Source organism: Daphnia magna, linkage group LG9 (assembly GCF_020631705.1).
Source record: "Daphnia magna isolate NIES linkage group LG9, ASM2063170v1.1, whole genome shotgun sequence".
Taxonomy (NCBI): Eukaryota; Metazoa; Arthropoda; class Branchiopoda; order Diplostraca; family Daphniidae; genus Daphnia; species Daphnia magna.
This window is the reverse complement of record NC_059190.1, coordinates 3784347-3799154: the sequence shown is the minus strand read 5'-3', so window position 1 is coordinate 3799154 and position 14808 is coordinate 3784347. Positions and strand designations below refer to the sequence as shown.

Here is a 14808-nt window from a genome sequence, read left to right as displayed (position 1 = left end):
ACGATGCCAACGAAAAGAATAAAGATGGCGATATTGCACGCTGAACGACAGCTTTTTTCTTTAGGTTCACGTTCAGGTTTAAGGGGGCTCGCGTAAGTCTTCTTGCGTGGCTTAGGTAATTCGTCATCGATTTCGCTTTCGGTAGATTCGTTTTCGCCTGTCGACGTCATAGCGATTATTCTATACCAAAGCTTTTTCGAACATACTGCTATTGGCTGGCTTCTACTTTTATTCACATTGGTTTAGAGTTGGCACTAGTAAAAAGTTTGGATTGAACTGAAGACCTTGTCGTTAACTCGATAAGCTCTTTTAGTCATCCTTGATTTGATTAGTGAATTGGCATGGTTTTAAAGAACACTGTTCAGGAATGAGGAAGGGTCTATCTGCAGCACCTCATTGAATTGAATATTACTGAATTTCTCGCCAAAAATCAAATGCACCATCGGCATTTTAGGCTTTTTCAATGATTCGTTATTTTTTTACGTTAAAATTTGTAAATGTAAGATCCGTGGTTATAGAAAAACATATGGTAGCTTTTAAAGTTGACGATCTGAAATTAAACATTGCAGAGAACGTCTAACGGGATGACGTGATGTCGAGAGGCAGCCAGTGTCATCCTGTAACAAGTGGCACACCTTTGTCAACACGCTTCAAAAAGAAGGTGGGGTACCTTACTTCATCTGTTGGTTTTTGCACCTTTCTCTTTTGTATTTTTTTCCTTTCTGTGTGAGTTCTAGATTTTCCTCCGACTGCTGAAGATCCAGTTGCTGTGCAGACCATAATTAACGAGCAGACGACGCAAGTTTCCATATGTGTGTGCCATGCGCCATGCTTGTTTTTCGCGTTATTCAAACTAACTTAATCTTGCTAACGTGTAGATTTTAAAATATATTCGAGTTTGTATGACATAACCCAAAAAGTGAAGTTTCATTTATGGGTAGGATAAATAGTTTAAAGAGAGTAGTTTGTGGCGTTTCTGGTGGAGTGGATTCATCTGTGACTGCGTTATTACTCAAGAGAAAAGGTACCGTGATTGAATTACTAAAGACAAGGGACAAATTTGTTAAAATCTTTTGGTCAGGCTATGATGTCATTGGAGCATTTATGAAAAATTGGGATGGAAAAGATGAGCTTGGAGCATGCCAGGCAGACAAAGATGCTGAAGATGCTGAGAAAACTTGTAAGGCACTCAGTATTCCATTCATTGAAGTAAACTTTGTTAAAGAGTATTGGAACCATGTGTTTGAGTATGTCTCGGTATGAAAATAATTATGCTGTAGTAAAATTATTTAAATCATTTTAGGAATCTTCTTCAAGACTACCAAACAGGCCTAACCCCAAATCCTGACATCCTTTGTAATTACCACATCAAATTTGATCTGTTCTTTGACTATGCAAAGGAAAAGTTGGGCGCAGATTTTGTGGCCACCGGACATTATGCAAGATCATCATTAAGAGTGGATTCTTGTGATTCTGAATTTGAAAGTAAATGCAGCTTTAACATTTTTATTAGTATCTAGCATTGATATTTTTCCTTTGACACCACCGTTTTTTTAGATACAAAATTACTCACTGCCCATGATAGTTTCAAAGATCAAACATTTTTCTTGAGCCATATCAAACAAAGTTCACTAAGGAGAACCTTTTTCCCTATTGGTCATTTACTGAAGAGTCAGGTTCGCAAGCTAGCCAGTGACAATAACCTGAACCATGTAGCCAATAGGCCAGACAGCACTGGTATTTGCTTCATTGGTCGACGAAATTTTCAAGATTTCATTTGTGAAGTACGGCATACCTACATGTGAAGGTCTCATATTTATTGCTCATAATTCTTTTTGCAGTACATACCAGATAATCCTGGGCCGTTTGTCGATGTTGATACTGGCAAAGAAGTGGGACTACATCAAGGCATACACATGTGGACGGTTGGACAACGATGTAGAATAGGAGGCTGCCTTCAACCGTATTTTGTTGCATCCAAACAACCAGAAACGCGTACAATATTTGTGGTAAGAAGACTGATATGAAAATGGAAATTGAAATCGCCAATGCTTCCTTCTTGTTTTTTCTCACGTTTCTTAGGCATCTGGTACGAATCACCCGGCTTTGTATTCAAACGTGTTCGTTACCGATACTCCACACTGGATTTGTTCCACTCCCAAAGATTTACTAGAAAAAGGCACTTTTGATTGCTATTTTCGATTTCAGCATACGAAACCCCTAACGGCTGCGCAAATCGCATTTCGTCAATCTGGTCTCATCGTGACACTAAAGCAACCTTTACGAGCACTAACTCCTGGCCAGTATGCCGTTTTTTATTCCGGCCAAGAATGCCTAGGATGTGCTCGCATAACCCAAAACATGGACAACGCACAAAATGTTCAGAAAATCGACATATGTTCTTCAACTGCATAGTAACTCTTCTGAAGGGAGAACCCCATTTTCTCTATAGTTCCCGAGGCGAAATTCGTGTAATTCCTATTTTTCGAGCTAAAAAAAAAAACATATATAGTAGTGTAAACTAAATAAAAATCTTAAGTAGGCGGCAGGACAGCGATGGCGCGGAGTATTCACATCTCCGAATAGTGGCCTCGTACCTGGTGGTAACGCCTTGTCATACTAAGAGATACTTGAATATCGTGCGGGATATAAAGAAACAACCGCTGCAGCGCCTCAGGGGTAAAGTCTGAAGGAATTGAAGTAGTGAAGGGAACCTACAGCAAGAAGCGAGTGACTGAACAGGTTAGTCAGCCGGATACAAGGCCGCTGAACACAACGTAGCAAGATCTGAATTCAGACAAAAATTGGTGGTAAAACGATTGCGCAAAAATTAAAAATATTTTTTACATTTTTTGACGAGTGTTAGTTTGCGCAATGTTGCACTGCAACATTGGCGACGGCAGTGGCATATTAAGTGGTGACATTATGCCAAAGAAGTCATATTGTCCTTGATTTGGGCTACGTCGCGGCAAGCTATAGTTGCATAACCTCACCTTCGGAATTCCCCATTTCACACATCTAATGGATCCGTAAGAAAATCGAGAAGACGGCAAAAATTTCTTGCCCCAAAAGTTTATCAGTGAAAAATCTGCGTAGATCTGCACGGTTCTTGTGGAACCTGAAAGCCACGGAATGCGTGGTTAAATCTGTTTTTTTCTGACCAGAAATGGCGTTCTCTTTACAAGGTGATAGTGATCTGACCACCGACTCCAGTAGGAATTTCGAATACGAAGCAGACGCTGAACCCGTTGTGGATAAATATGTGTCCGCCAACGAAACAAAACCAAACGATCCTGTCGCTAGTGCTGATTTTGATGCTAAGATTAAAGACGCGCTGATTGATGGACAAATTGATTGCGATGATCTGCTTAGCAATTCTGGGATGTCGTCAAACCCTGGCGAATTCAAATTCGAAAACAGTGCTGTTGAAATTGCCAATTCTTCAAGTGTTCATATCGGCAACAGTTTCCATCAGAAGACAGATATCAAGTTTGACAGAGCTACATCAGTCATCGTTGATCGACGCCAATGGAACTATATAAACTGCTCGGATACCAAAAAAGTAATTGAATTTCACATTAATCCATTTATTGCAAAAAATTAAGTTTTGGCTTTATGTCAGGTCCCATTTCAAAGATCGGAGAGTCAGATGGTTATTGTTAGCAAAGTTCAAACTTTTAACCAAGACAGATACCGCAATCGGTTGGCTTATTTCACGCCTTTGCCGTGGTGTACCTGGTTCAGCCCACACCTGGACAATCTTTACACGGCACTACAGCTTGTCACAACTGATCGCTTCGATGGACGATCAGGCCCAACTATTATTTCCCTTGAACAGATTGTACAAGAAAAACAGGTTGGTTTTTTAGATTTAATGGCCCCCAAAGCAATGTTATGATCCCTAATTAATTTTTTAAATTTTTCCTAGAGTGAATTTCCCCTAAGCAATGGGACTCGTCCATGTCGTGTGCTCATTGAAGGTAATCCCGGATATGGGAAAACCACGCTGACATTGAAAATGGCCTCAGACTGGGCTGCTAAAAAGGAGTACATTGACAATTTTCATCTTGTTTTTCTTATACCACTTAGGGATTTCCAGGTAAATTGTTGGGCTTAACTTCACGCTGTTTGTATTGCAATGTCACATGACATTTTTTATTAACAGGGAGACTTACAGAGTTATCTCTTTAATGAATTCTTTCCACAACACGAATCGTCGCAAGACCGGGATGATTGGTGGAACTACATAAAAGAAAATCATCAAAGCATTCTTTTTATCCTAGATGGGCTTGACGAATTATCACCAGATCACCGAGCACCTATCGATATGCTACTCAAGGGCAACATATTCGACAAGGTAGTATACCACCCCACCCCCCCTCCCTTATTTTTTTTAACGGCCGAAGTGTTAGATGTAATGATTAACCTGTTTGTTCTATGAAGGTTAGTGTCGTGGTAACCTCGAGATCCATTTCGTCAGACGATAATATTCTGAGTTACTTCAATCGGCGCGTTGAAATCCGCGGTTTTGGCAATGGACAAACTGAACAGTTTATTCAGAATTATTTTCAAATTAAACAGAAGCCGAATTTAGGTACCGAGTTAATTAATCTGCTCGATGGGCCCTATTCGAGCAGCCGTCACCTAGCATCTTGTCCGTTGACCTGCCTTTTCCTCTGTGTCGTCTTCGAAGATGAAGGCAACGAGAACGAGGAAAAGGGCTTGAAAACCAACGGTGTCTTGCACAAAATGACCCAAATCTACCAAGGAATTGTTAATTGGCTTGTTCGGAGGGCCCTTAACAAGAAACAGATCTCTGTAGTGCAGGATGGATCACCCACAGTATCTCCGGTGTTATTTCCTACCCAACACGATTACGAAAAAGCACTATCGGATTTCGGTCTTCTTTGCCTCCAAGCGTTGGCTCGGGGTGGCACTCAGTTCACGCACGAGCAGTTAAAAGAACTGCCTAACAACAGCTGTGAATTGGTGTTGGAATTGGGTCTGATGGTCCGTAGAAATTCACCTCGTAGCACTACACTTTACATCCCGAAAAATCCATCGTATCAGCCCATACATAAAGCATTCTTGGAATACCTGGCTGCTGTGTACCTTTCCGGTTCACTTGAACAACGATTTGTTGAACATATTAACTTTTTGCAATCACCTTCCGTATCGCGTGAAAGTATCAACTTGATCTTCAAATTCCTGGCTGGATTGTTGCAAGAAAACGCTGCTGTTTTCTTTCGTTTACATCATCTCTCAGCTTTTGAATTGCCGGTAATCACTCTCTTTGAGCTGCTACGCGAGAGCGGCGCTACCACGGAAAATGTTCGAGCCTTGTCGTCGATTCTCGACAACGAAATAGTTGTGGTTCGATCGAATCAGATTGAACTGGATGGCTGGGCCGGCCTTCTTGCTGAGCCGGATTGCCCCATCCGTTCAATAAAATTCGTTTGGGCTGACGCACCTTTCAACAGCGCCGCCCTGGATCGTTTTTTTACAGCTTTTCAGACCAACCGTTCTGTTATTTGTTTGGTTATGAGTGGAGCCTGTGGGCTCGCACCAGACGAGAACGATGTCGTTGCCATGGGAGCCTTTACCGTTCAGGCATTGAAGAAAACCCAACTGCGCCACTTCAGTCTGCACTTGGTAGGCGACACATGGGCCCCTAAAGTTGTTACGGCCGTCAACAACATGCTCAACTATCGCTATGTTGCCTTTTCGTTGACGTCGATAAAGATTAGTGTGGATGTTGGGACTCAGCAAGTCGTCTCTCTCAGCCAGGGTCTGCGCCAATCAAATGTTAAATCTCTGGTATTGTCAAAACTCTCTTGCGAGCCAGAAGGTTATGCTTCCATTGCATTACTTTTAAAATCGCTCCAGCATCTTTCAGGTATTCTTTCGAACGTAAAAATTGCTTGTCTTGCATTGTTCTCATATATTTTTCATCCTGTTTTTAGTTTCGCTGAATCTACTCAAAGCGCTACCTCCGTCCAGGGTAGACAACCGTTACGAGGAGGGCTCCCCAGGAGACTTGCAGACTTTTGAGTCTTACTTTAAGGCTGCAGCTCGGCAACGCGCTGGAATTAACGTTCTGGAACCTGTTGGTCCAAGAAAGTCTACGGATACGACCACTTGCTCGTCAGGCTCAGTGAAACGTGATGACGAAAGTGCTCACAACGAAGCAAACTTATTGGCGTTGATTTTGTCGGTGTTGGAATCCAGCAATCATAATGATTTCAAACTTCAAGACGGATTGAGACTGCCAGGCACGTTTTATATTTACTTTTTATTATTATTATTATTATTTTTATTTTGCGATATGTCTGACATCAATGTCCATACTTCGTATTTCTAAATAGGTATCATGGCTCCAAATGCACTTGGATTCTTTAAATTAAATGAACCTGAATGTCAACTTGGTTCACACGCAAGTGGATTTCATTCTCTTTTTATCGCCCTTCAAGAACCAGAATGCCAATTGTCAAGATTGGATTTGACGGGGTGTTGTCTGGAACCGATGGATTTGAACTGTTTAGGACAAGCCACACGGCGCAGTCAAAGTTTGAAGTCACTTCGCCTAGCAAAACTAAAAAAGTACTTTAGTTAACACATAATTAAAGGTTCTGACATTTAATCTTAATTTTTTGTTTGATTAAGATTTGAAGAAGTTCTTCCCATCTTAATAAACACTAATTTGACCTGGTTAGATGTGTCCTCAGGATATATTAACATTGATAAAGGATGTATAATTAAACTAATTTATGCGCTTTCAACTGCCTCCAAACTGGTATCACTTTCTTTGGCGGGATGGAAATTTACGATCGAAGTAAAGAAAGAATTGAGGATTTATACTGAAAAAAGATTCTAAACATTTTATTTTGTTCTCCAGAATAACTCCGTTCTTAGGATTGTGGATCGATTCATGAGATCTAGCCAACTGGAAGAATTGAACTTGACCGGTTGTCGGTTTCTGATGCAAATGTCCCTGCACAGTACTGTACCGTCTGCGGGAAATTCGTGCATGTCCTTGATCAGCCAAATTGCTACAAATCAAAATGACGAACATACTTCAAGGTCGAATTTGTCGCAGATGCTAAGCGCTTTGCGTCTCAAACTCCCTACAAGTTCGCGTCCAACATCTTCAACCGGTCCCGTCATTACCTCCAAGTATAGCCGTTGAGCCAAATTTATTGTAAGAAATAACTTTTCAAATATCTATGTTGCTGTTCAGATTTTCCGAAGACTGTGCAGAAGCGCTGGGAAATGAATCTGTCTTTGCCAAACCAGAAATGGATTTTCACAGTGAAAGCCTCAATGGCAAAAGTCAATGGCCCAACTTGACCAAACTCTCTCTGACAGAAACTGTTGCAACATTCCAGGTAAGCAACCACGCAAACAAGAAACTGGCAAATTCTATCTTCTGCATTATTTCCTTCTAGGAGTTGAATAAGAAGGACGTCGAAACAGTGGCTGGTCCAGAACTTTTTGTTTTACTCGATCAACTGAGGAATTTGACGGAACTGTCAGTCAGTATGAAACCAAAGATGCCAGAAAATGCCACGTCTACCACTTGTATACCACCGCTAAACGACATCCAGACAAAGAAATTCTTCCGTGCCATTCAGCGTCGGCTGGGCCGGCAATTGGAGAGATTGTGCATGTCGTTTTGCTCCATCGCTTGGCAGCGACCTTCGCAAACAGCTTTCACGCTTATTCGTCGTTTGCAGAAATGCGAGAAACTCGTTGAACTAGAATTGAATTTCGTCCAATTTTGTGCAGCTGCAGAGTCACGTCCAGCAACAGCACCCCAGAAAGTGAATCAGCAGCCACATACTACTGGTCAAGGTGATCCGATTCATTGGCTTCTGTACGCAGTGGTCGCTGGTTGTCCGCGTTTACAAGAGCTGTCCCTAATTGGAACGACATTGACCTTAACACAAGCCTATAATTTGGGTTTGCAAATACGTGATAAGTGGAAAGGCGTCTCACTGCGTATTCACATATGGCGTACTAGTAACGACGATCATCACACTGCTGAAATCATCTCAATGAACTTGCTGCACGAATTGAAGAACGATAGCAAATTCGAAACGGATTTCATTGGTGGCTACAGAGCCACTGTTTTGATCCGACGCCGGAAGCATCTGTGTAGTCTGGTTTCAAAGCTGAATGATATCAAAATCGGAATACCCAAGCTGCTGCCATTGTTTTGCCCTTCAAGTAGCGATCTGTTCAGCTTTCGGGCAAACGGAACTAACAACATAGAAGAACTCTTGGAAAACGATAATATGGAGGAACTTTGCTCTACATTACCACCTGGCCTGCGATCACTTTTCGGACTAACGCCGTTCGACTATTCGATTATGCTCGCTCACAACTGGGATTCATATAAAGAATAATTTTTATTTTGTCCAAAGGCTAAGTGTTTTATTTCCTCTATTTAAACGAACGTTACGATTTTCCATTTGTCTTCTGCAAACTCTTCCACATTTTGTTAATTTTGGCAAAACCATATCGGATGGATTTGATGAATCCAGCCGTCGGTATTCCTTTCAGACTTTGCGTCCAACTTGAAGCTTTTACCGTTTTCTGTACAGCTGCAAATACATAACAAAATTTAAGTTTAAAAGGATTCTCAACTTCTCTGTTAATATTTGTTCCCATCACCCCCGGAAGAATTAATCAAATGGCATGGAATTATATGTTGAAATACCTTCTTTCACGAGCTCCGGGCATTCAGTGTCGTGGGCGGCGGCGCGGAAAACATCTTCCACGTCTTGCCATCGACCATTGCGGTTCCACTCGTGCACTATTGTTTGCTGAAAACAAATAAACAAAGTGATACATGAAAAAAAAAAAAAACATTTCGTCATAGGAACTAAAGACCAAAAGCTTTGTTTTCCATACGTTCCAATCGTATTTCTGTCAAGGCCGTTCGAAATTGTTTCACCCATAGACTGGCGAAAACGAAAGCCCCGTTTCTCTATCCTTGGTATAGTTTTGTGGTACTTATTTACTAACGGCATACTCACAATGGCTCTTCTGCCGGTCAATGGGATAATTGTCGTTATCAAAGTTTCACATCGTACACAACTATTTGGTGTTGTAACTTCACATTGGGGACACGCATTCGTAGAGAATCGTGGGAAGCTAGTTTTTGACGAGGACTACTTTCACGAAACGCATACGCTTAGGAATTTTGCGTGTTTTCTTTTACCTGAATCTTTTTCGGCAATAAGTTGAGGTGGAATATTCTGGCAGCAGGGCTTGTGTCCTGTTCGCACCTGCCTGTCGTGCTATTGAACTCGGCAAAGGCCGCAAGTCCGGGCCAAAATGAAGCGTACAAATTGCGGAACCTTTCGATTTGTGGTCGGACGATGTTCTTGACTTTATTGCGATCCTCACCAAAGCTCATTCTGAAATCACCTAAGAAGAAAATGAAAAAGACCACACTCAAATATTAACAGAAATTGGGCATATTCTTATTTGAAAGCTCGCTTCATAACTACCGACATTTTCTTTTGGAACAAAACAGACACCTGCACCTCTCGTTTTTTTTTGTTTTTTTAATTACAAGGACATACAACTTTCTCTACTACTTTCACTTTTTCCATAGGCGAGACGCGGTGGTCGACCGCAAATAGAAACTGCGTAGAGACCGGTTTACTCACAATTTTAGCACCATATTTTTACACAGAGTCTCATCAGATAAAATGAGGAGCTCTTTATCATAAGTTAAAAAAAATAATAATAATAATAATTTTAAAAAAAGATTTAAAGGTGTGTAACCTGAGTAGGAAAGGCCGGCTAGGGTCTGATAAAGATTTTCTTCTTGGAACGTGCCAGGAAGGAGGAGGAGTGCCGTGTGCATTGCGTTTTGCAGGTTATGCTTCAGGGCAGTACGTATGGGGTGGTTAGCATTCGGCAGAACAAGAGGCATTACAGGCTTGTGTAAACGTCCGCTGATATACCTACAACAGAGACAGATGAATTGGATACTCCGACTATGAATAATTACATGATATGTTTTCGTACATCCATTCCCAGTCGAGGAGATCTGCAATTATGGCAGAAGACGATACCACTCCATATTTGAGCAACTGTAAGATAACACTTTGAATATTATTCAGGAATACATCTAAATAATAATATGAAAAATGTATAAATAAATACTGACGCCGTATTTGTACGGGACGAGCGTGTTAAAGTAAACTCGAGCTCCCCATTTCTCTTGAAATGACGCCAACGTATGCGGGCCCAGGTATTTTATGGAAGAATAATGCTTCCAATTTCGTTCCAAATTCAATCGGTGGAAAGCTTCGGCATCTTCTACCACCAAAATGAGATCCACTACGTTTTCCTTGAACGAGAACGTAAAAACAACCTGTTAGTGGGTGCGGCCATTTGAATGCTTTCTCTTGATAATTAGAATTAGGCTACTATTGTCTAACACATGATTTTTACCTAAAAAAAGAAGAATTGGGAAAGAACGTCTTAATCCATAACAGTTCTGTATTATTGGAATTATAATAAACGGATATAAAAATAGATCACAGCAGCAGATGAGAAACAAAATCGGAATCGCTCTAACAATTAATCGCAATGTGGTGCTCCGTACTTTACATGGAGACTTTTGACAGTGACATTCTCAATTTCAGCCAATCGACCCATGACGATTTGGGCAACATCTTTTATATCATTATAGCGATGAAGAAGATCAATTTGGCGATCGAGCTCTTCAATGGAGAGGCTTTCGGTTTGAAGTTCGGCAATTTCACGATCAAGCTGGGCTTCCCTTTCACGCAAATCATCCACTGATGCGGTCGACAATCTAGCTCGTTTAGCTCGAAGGGAGTGGTAGGGAGTGACATTAGAGTTCCTTCCTGAACGGCTGCTCAGAGGGCTCTGTACAGGGCTTTTCACTCGTTTGTCTTCATTGCCTAAACAAGGTGTTTTCGGTGTACTTGGCGAAGACCCTTCACTATTACGGGGTGAGCCTTTCATCCCCGTAAAGGGTGACTTGAACGGGCGATTGAGTCTACTGCTATCAGTGGATCTTCTCAGCATCACATTCGGCCGTGGACTTTCATTGATACTAGAAAATATGGTATACAATTTATATAACACATGGCGCAACATATGGAAAATGCTTTAGTGGTAGAAAGACACTAGCCTATCGAATTTCCAATATGTGTTTACAACTTCTTCATTCTTCACAATCTAGCTGCATGATTGTCACTCGTAAGATGTATAGATCAGCATCAGGTTATGGTTGAGTGAAGAATTCAAGACATAAATGCACAAAGGAGAAAACTCTTGTGGATTGTTTCACAAATTAAGAAACCTGTCTTCTAGAGTTCTAAATTGAAAAAGTTTTCAAGTAGTGACATCTCGACCTATTTCGATATCCTTTCTCGAGACTTTTATGGGGTCCTCTTATGCAAATACCTATCATTTTAATACGTAGATAAGAAAGTAAACCACCCAACAGGCATATGAATACAAACAAATTTTTACCAATGGCCTACTTTGCGCGTTCTCTCTCACCTCTGTGGATTTTTGTCCATGTTGTTGGAAAGCTCCTGATCCGTAGGAAAAAGCAAAAACGAGATCTTGCGGAAAAAGAGAGAGAATGTACTGAAATTTATCAGTCAAGGCTGAAGGTGTACCACAAAACAGACGGGCTGACGACAGCCTGAAGGTAGCCATCTTGATTCATCAATGCTACGGTTGGAGGGGTAGAAGTAAACCGTTGTAATTCATGAGATTTACTTAATTATTATATTTTTTTTTTCTCGGAGCGCTCGGATGTAGGATTTGACTTTTGTTCTATACATACGTTGTTCCCAAAGAATGAAGGAGACTTTATTACCACTGCACAATGTGTTGCTGGAATTGGAAACCGTAACTCGGGTGGTCCTCTTACGTAACATGCCCATTCTAAGGGTAGGCGAGTTTATATATCTTGAGTGCTTCAGGAACTGATGGCTTTTGTTTAGTATGCCTCGTTGATTTTCCTCGTAAGGACCAGTGCAGTGTCTCACTGACAAACGAAACCGGTTAAGTTCCTTCAGGGAAGTTCCATGAACAACGTTGACCCACAACCACCTTAAAACAAGAAACGCCTTCTATTTGCTGAGAGCCGAAGAAAAGCCCAAAGGCACTAAGAAAGAAAATAAAAAGATGCAAGCAAACACAAAAGCTTACGAAATGAAAACCGGTCATGCTTACACTGCATGTGATGGCATATCTGTGTATATACCCCGAGGAGTGGAGCTACTAGCAGCGTCAGTTTGAGCCGAGCCGTGAGACGCAGTGGAAGGTGGGATCGAGTGGATAGGCCACTATCCTAGGAATACGACAGAGTCGCACGTGTTGCATTTTCATTCGAATAGTGCTAGTTCTCCAATGCCTCTTGGTGTCTTGTGACAGTGAATTCAAAATCTGTTTGGAATACGATTTTAAAAAAATAGTCCATTCATCTTTACAAACATGAAGTATACTCTATTGGAACTCATCGGACTGGCGTCGATTGGCACAGTCTCGTGGTTTGTGTTAAGGGGTGTGTGGAAGTTTCTTTACAGCACCTTTATAGGTCACGCTTTAGGCCATTCGCTTTCGCTGAAAAACATCGGACAATGGGCCGGTAGGTCAAGGAGTTTCTTTTTTCAATATTTTGATTTGTCTAGTGACAATATGAATTTCCCTCACTTCCTGTCTTTTCTCCAGTTGTGACCGGCGCCACCGACGGAATTGGCCGAGCGTACGCAGAAGAGGTATCGTCCAGAGCGATTATAGACCATATTTTGTGAGAACTCTGATCTATTTTTTCTTCTTCATACGAAATCTAGTTGGCTTCACATGGGTTGAATATTGTCTTGATTAGTCGCTCACCTTATAAACTACAGAATGTGGCCGCCGAAATAGGTATTTTTTGTTCATACATAAACACATAGGATTATTTTAAAATTCCAAATTTATTGCCAGAATCACAATACAAGGTGAAAACGAAAATCATCGACGTGGATTTCACCAATGGAATTGAGATATATGATCGTATCAAAAAAGAAATCGAAGGCCTTGAAATCGGCGTTCTTATTAACAATGTCGGCATGTCATACGCCTATCCAGAATACCTGGCTGAGGTGATTTTATTTTGATTAATGCTTATTAGACATAACTATGCATGTGTAAAGCATAGATAGCAAGAATGTGTTAGAAGTGGAAATGTATCCCCCTCGGGGAAAAGTGAAAGCGGAAAATGTTTTGAACGGGGAATGTGGTGGGCTTCCTTAACCTTCACCAGATGGCAGCTTGGATCATTTTCCTTTTTTTATTTTATGCATCTGTTACAAAACACAGAGAATATTGCCCTTTGCGGTTACCTGTGCTGAAATCGTTTGAATCTCTTTCTCACTGCTTAGCTGAGATTGCGTTTTATTTTATCAATTTATTTTTATAACATGCGGACTTCTAGGTTCCCAATGCAGCAGAATTTTCCTTATCCCTGATCAACTGCAACGTTGTTTCTGTTACGCAAATGTGCATTCTAGTGCTGGGACAAATGGTGGAACGCAAGAAGGGATTGATTTTAAATGTTTCCTCAGCATCAGCTGTTCTCCCGACTCCCCTAATGACCATGTACTCTAGCACGAAGGTAAACATCGTCGTACACAAGAAAACATGAAACGCAATTTTCAAAACTTTTGATTTTAGGCGTACGTGTACAAGTTTAGTGAAGATTTGGCATTGGAGTATGCCCCGCTCGGTATCAAGATCCAATGCGTGTTGCCTGGTTTCGTGGTATCTAAAATGAGTCGGTACAAGAAACCGGCTTTCAGAATTCCTCTACCTAGAGATTTCGTTCGTGGCCACATGAGATCATTGGGTCTGGAATTCGCTTCAGCTGGTTTTTGGGTCCACAAAATTCTGGTATTTATTTATTTTTTTTTAATTTTCGTTCAATTTTTTTTTCCTGGTGCTAGAGGTGGTTGTGACCCACTTCTTTCTTTCCCCTGGTGTAGTTTGTTAATTTCTCTGGTCTATGGCTAATTCCTCCCCTTGGTCTATGCCATTGTTAAGTTTACAGTAAGGAATGATAATTAAGATGCTCTCTATTTTGTATGCATACAGTTGGGTTACTACACAAAGCTGAATATGATTTCGCCCTCAACTGTGGTCAATGTGACGTTCGCCAATTTAAACGGTACTCGTCAACGCGCCCTTAAAAGAATCCAGCTGCAACAGGAACAACAAAAACAAGAAAACGGCGTGGAAAACGCCAAAGATAAATAAAGTGATCCAATTGGATTTCATATAGAAAAGAAAAAAAAGCCTTATGTTGCTCTACTAACGAATCAAAAAGTCTAGCAAAAATATCGAAAATATTTTCAATGTTGATATCGCCATTGTTCTGCATTTCGTTGACATTTCCAGATAGCTCTGCTCTGTCTTCTTCTTGTGTTAATCTACCTTCCCCCCCCCCTCATGTCCGCGTCTAGTTACTGCTGATTGTATTGTCTGTAATTAATGCATACTCAATCATAGCGGGACCTGTCGTCACGACATGTTTGACAATTCACATAATAAAACGTGTGTGACGCCAATCTATCGTTTTTCTAGAAGAAAGCCAATAAAAGAAATAAGCGAGGATTTTTGTGTCTCGTTCTATTCTGTATTGTCTTCTATTTTATGCCAATTAAAAATTTCATATTCATTTCATGATTAAAGAATGCTCGAAAATCCAGTCCTGTTGTTGTATGAAGTGGACTGACCACATTCCCCGTAAAGGTCCTGTTTTAG

At 41.0% G+C, this 14808-nt stretch overlaps 4 protein-coding genes across 5 annotated transcripts; 3 read left to right on the top strand and 1 right to left on the bottom strand.

Moving 5' to 3' along the window:
- The first annotated feature begins 881 nt into the window (after window positions 1–881).
- On the top strand, window positions 882–2526 carry LOC116930312 (mitochondrial tRNA-specific 2-thiouridylase 1-like). Its single transcript, XM_045179091.1, is given in 5 exon segments — window positions 882–1024; window positions 1082–1247; window positions 1304–1784; window positions 1842–2009; window positions 2083–2526. Coding segments are annotated over 5 exon segments (1239 nt in total). The 5' UTR covers window positions 882–933; the 3' UTR covers window positions 2416–2526.
- Window positions 2329–8635, top strand: LOC116930309. Of its 2 annotated transcripts, XM_032937704.2 has the most exons (13): window positions 2331–2471; window positions 2543–2742; window positions 2867–3562; window positions 3623–3856; window positions 3929–4099; window positions 4166–4357; window positions 4444–5896; window positions 5964–6272; window positions 6366–6600; window positions 6664–6832; window positions 6896–7173; window positions 7238–7385; window positions 7446–8635. In XM_032937704.2, exons 3-13 carry the CDS (start codon window positions 3167–3169, stop codon window positions 8403–8405), a joined length of 4545 nt encoding a protein of 1514 aa, XP_032793595.2. In that variant the 5' UTR covers window positions 2331–2471; window positions 2543–2742; window positions 2867–3166; the 3' UTR covers window positions 8406–8635. The 2 variants fall into 2 exon arrangements, with proteins under 2 accessions (XP_045035023.1, XP_032793595.2); XM_045179088.1 differs by having other exon boundaries at window positions 2329–2471; window positions 2540–3562.
- Window positions 8390–11849, bottom strand: LOC116930315 (phosphatidate cytidylyltransferase, mitochondrial). The gene is made up of 7 exons (XM_032937717.2): window positions 11554–11849; window positions 10184–10366; window positions 10042–10106; window positions 9796–9977; window positions 9224–9432; window positions 8720–8825; window positions 8390–8603 (listed from the first exon to the last, which is right to left on the bottom strand). The coding sequence occupies exons 1-7, from the start codon at window positions 11713–11715 to the stop codon at window positions 8458–8460; spliced, it is 1053 nt and encodes a 350-aa protein (XP_032793608.2). The 5' UTR covers window positions 11716–11849; the 3' UTR covers window positions 8390–8457.
- Window positions 11850–12049: 200 nt separating this feature from the next.
- On the top strand, window positions 12050–14658 carry LOC116930316 (very-long-chain 3-oxoacyl-CoA reductase-B). The gene is made up of 7 exons (XM_032937718.2): window positions 12050–12652; window positions 12736–12782; window positions 12858–12933; window positions 12994–13151; window positions 13484–13663; window positions 13723–13938; window positions 14140–14658. Exons 1-7 carry the CDS (start codon window positions 12499–12501, stop codon window positions 14299–14301), a joined length of 993 nt encoding a protein of 330 aa, XP_032793609.2. The 5' UTR covers window positions 12050–12498; the 3' UTR covers window positions 14302–14658.
- Window positions 14659–14808: the final 150 nt, after the last annotated feature.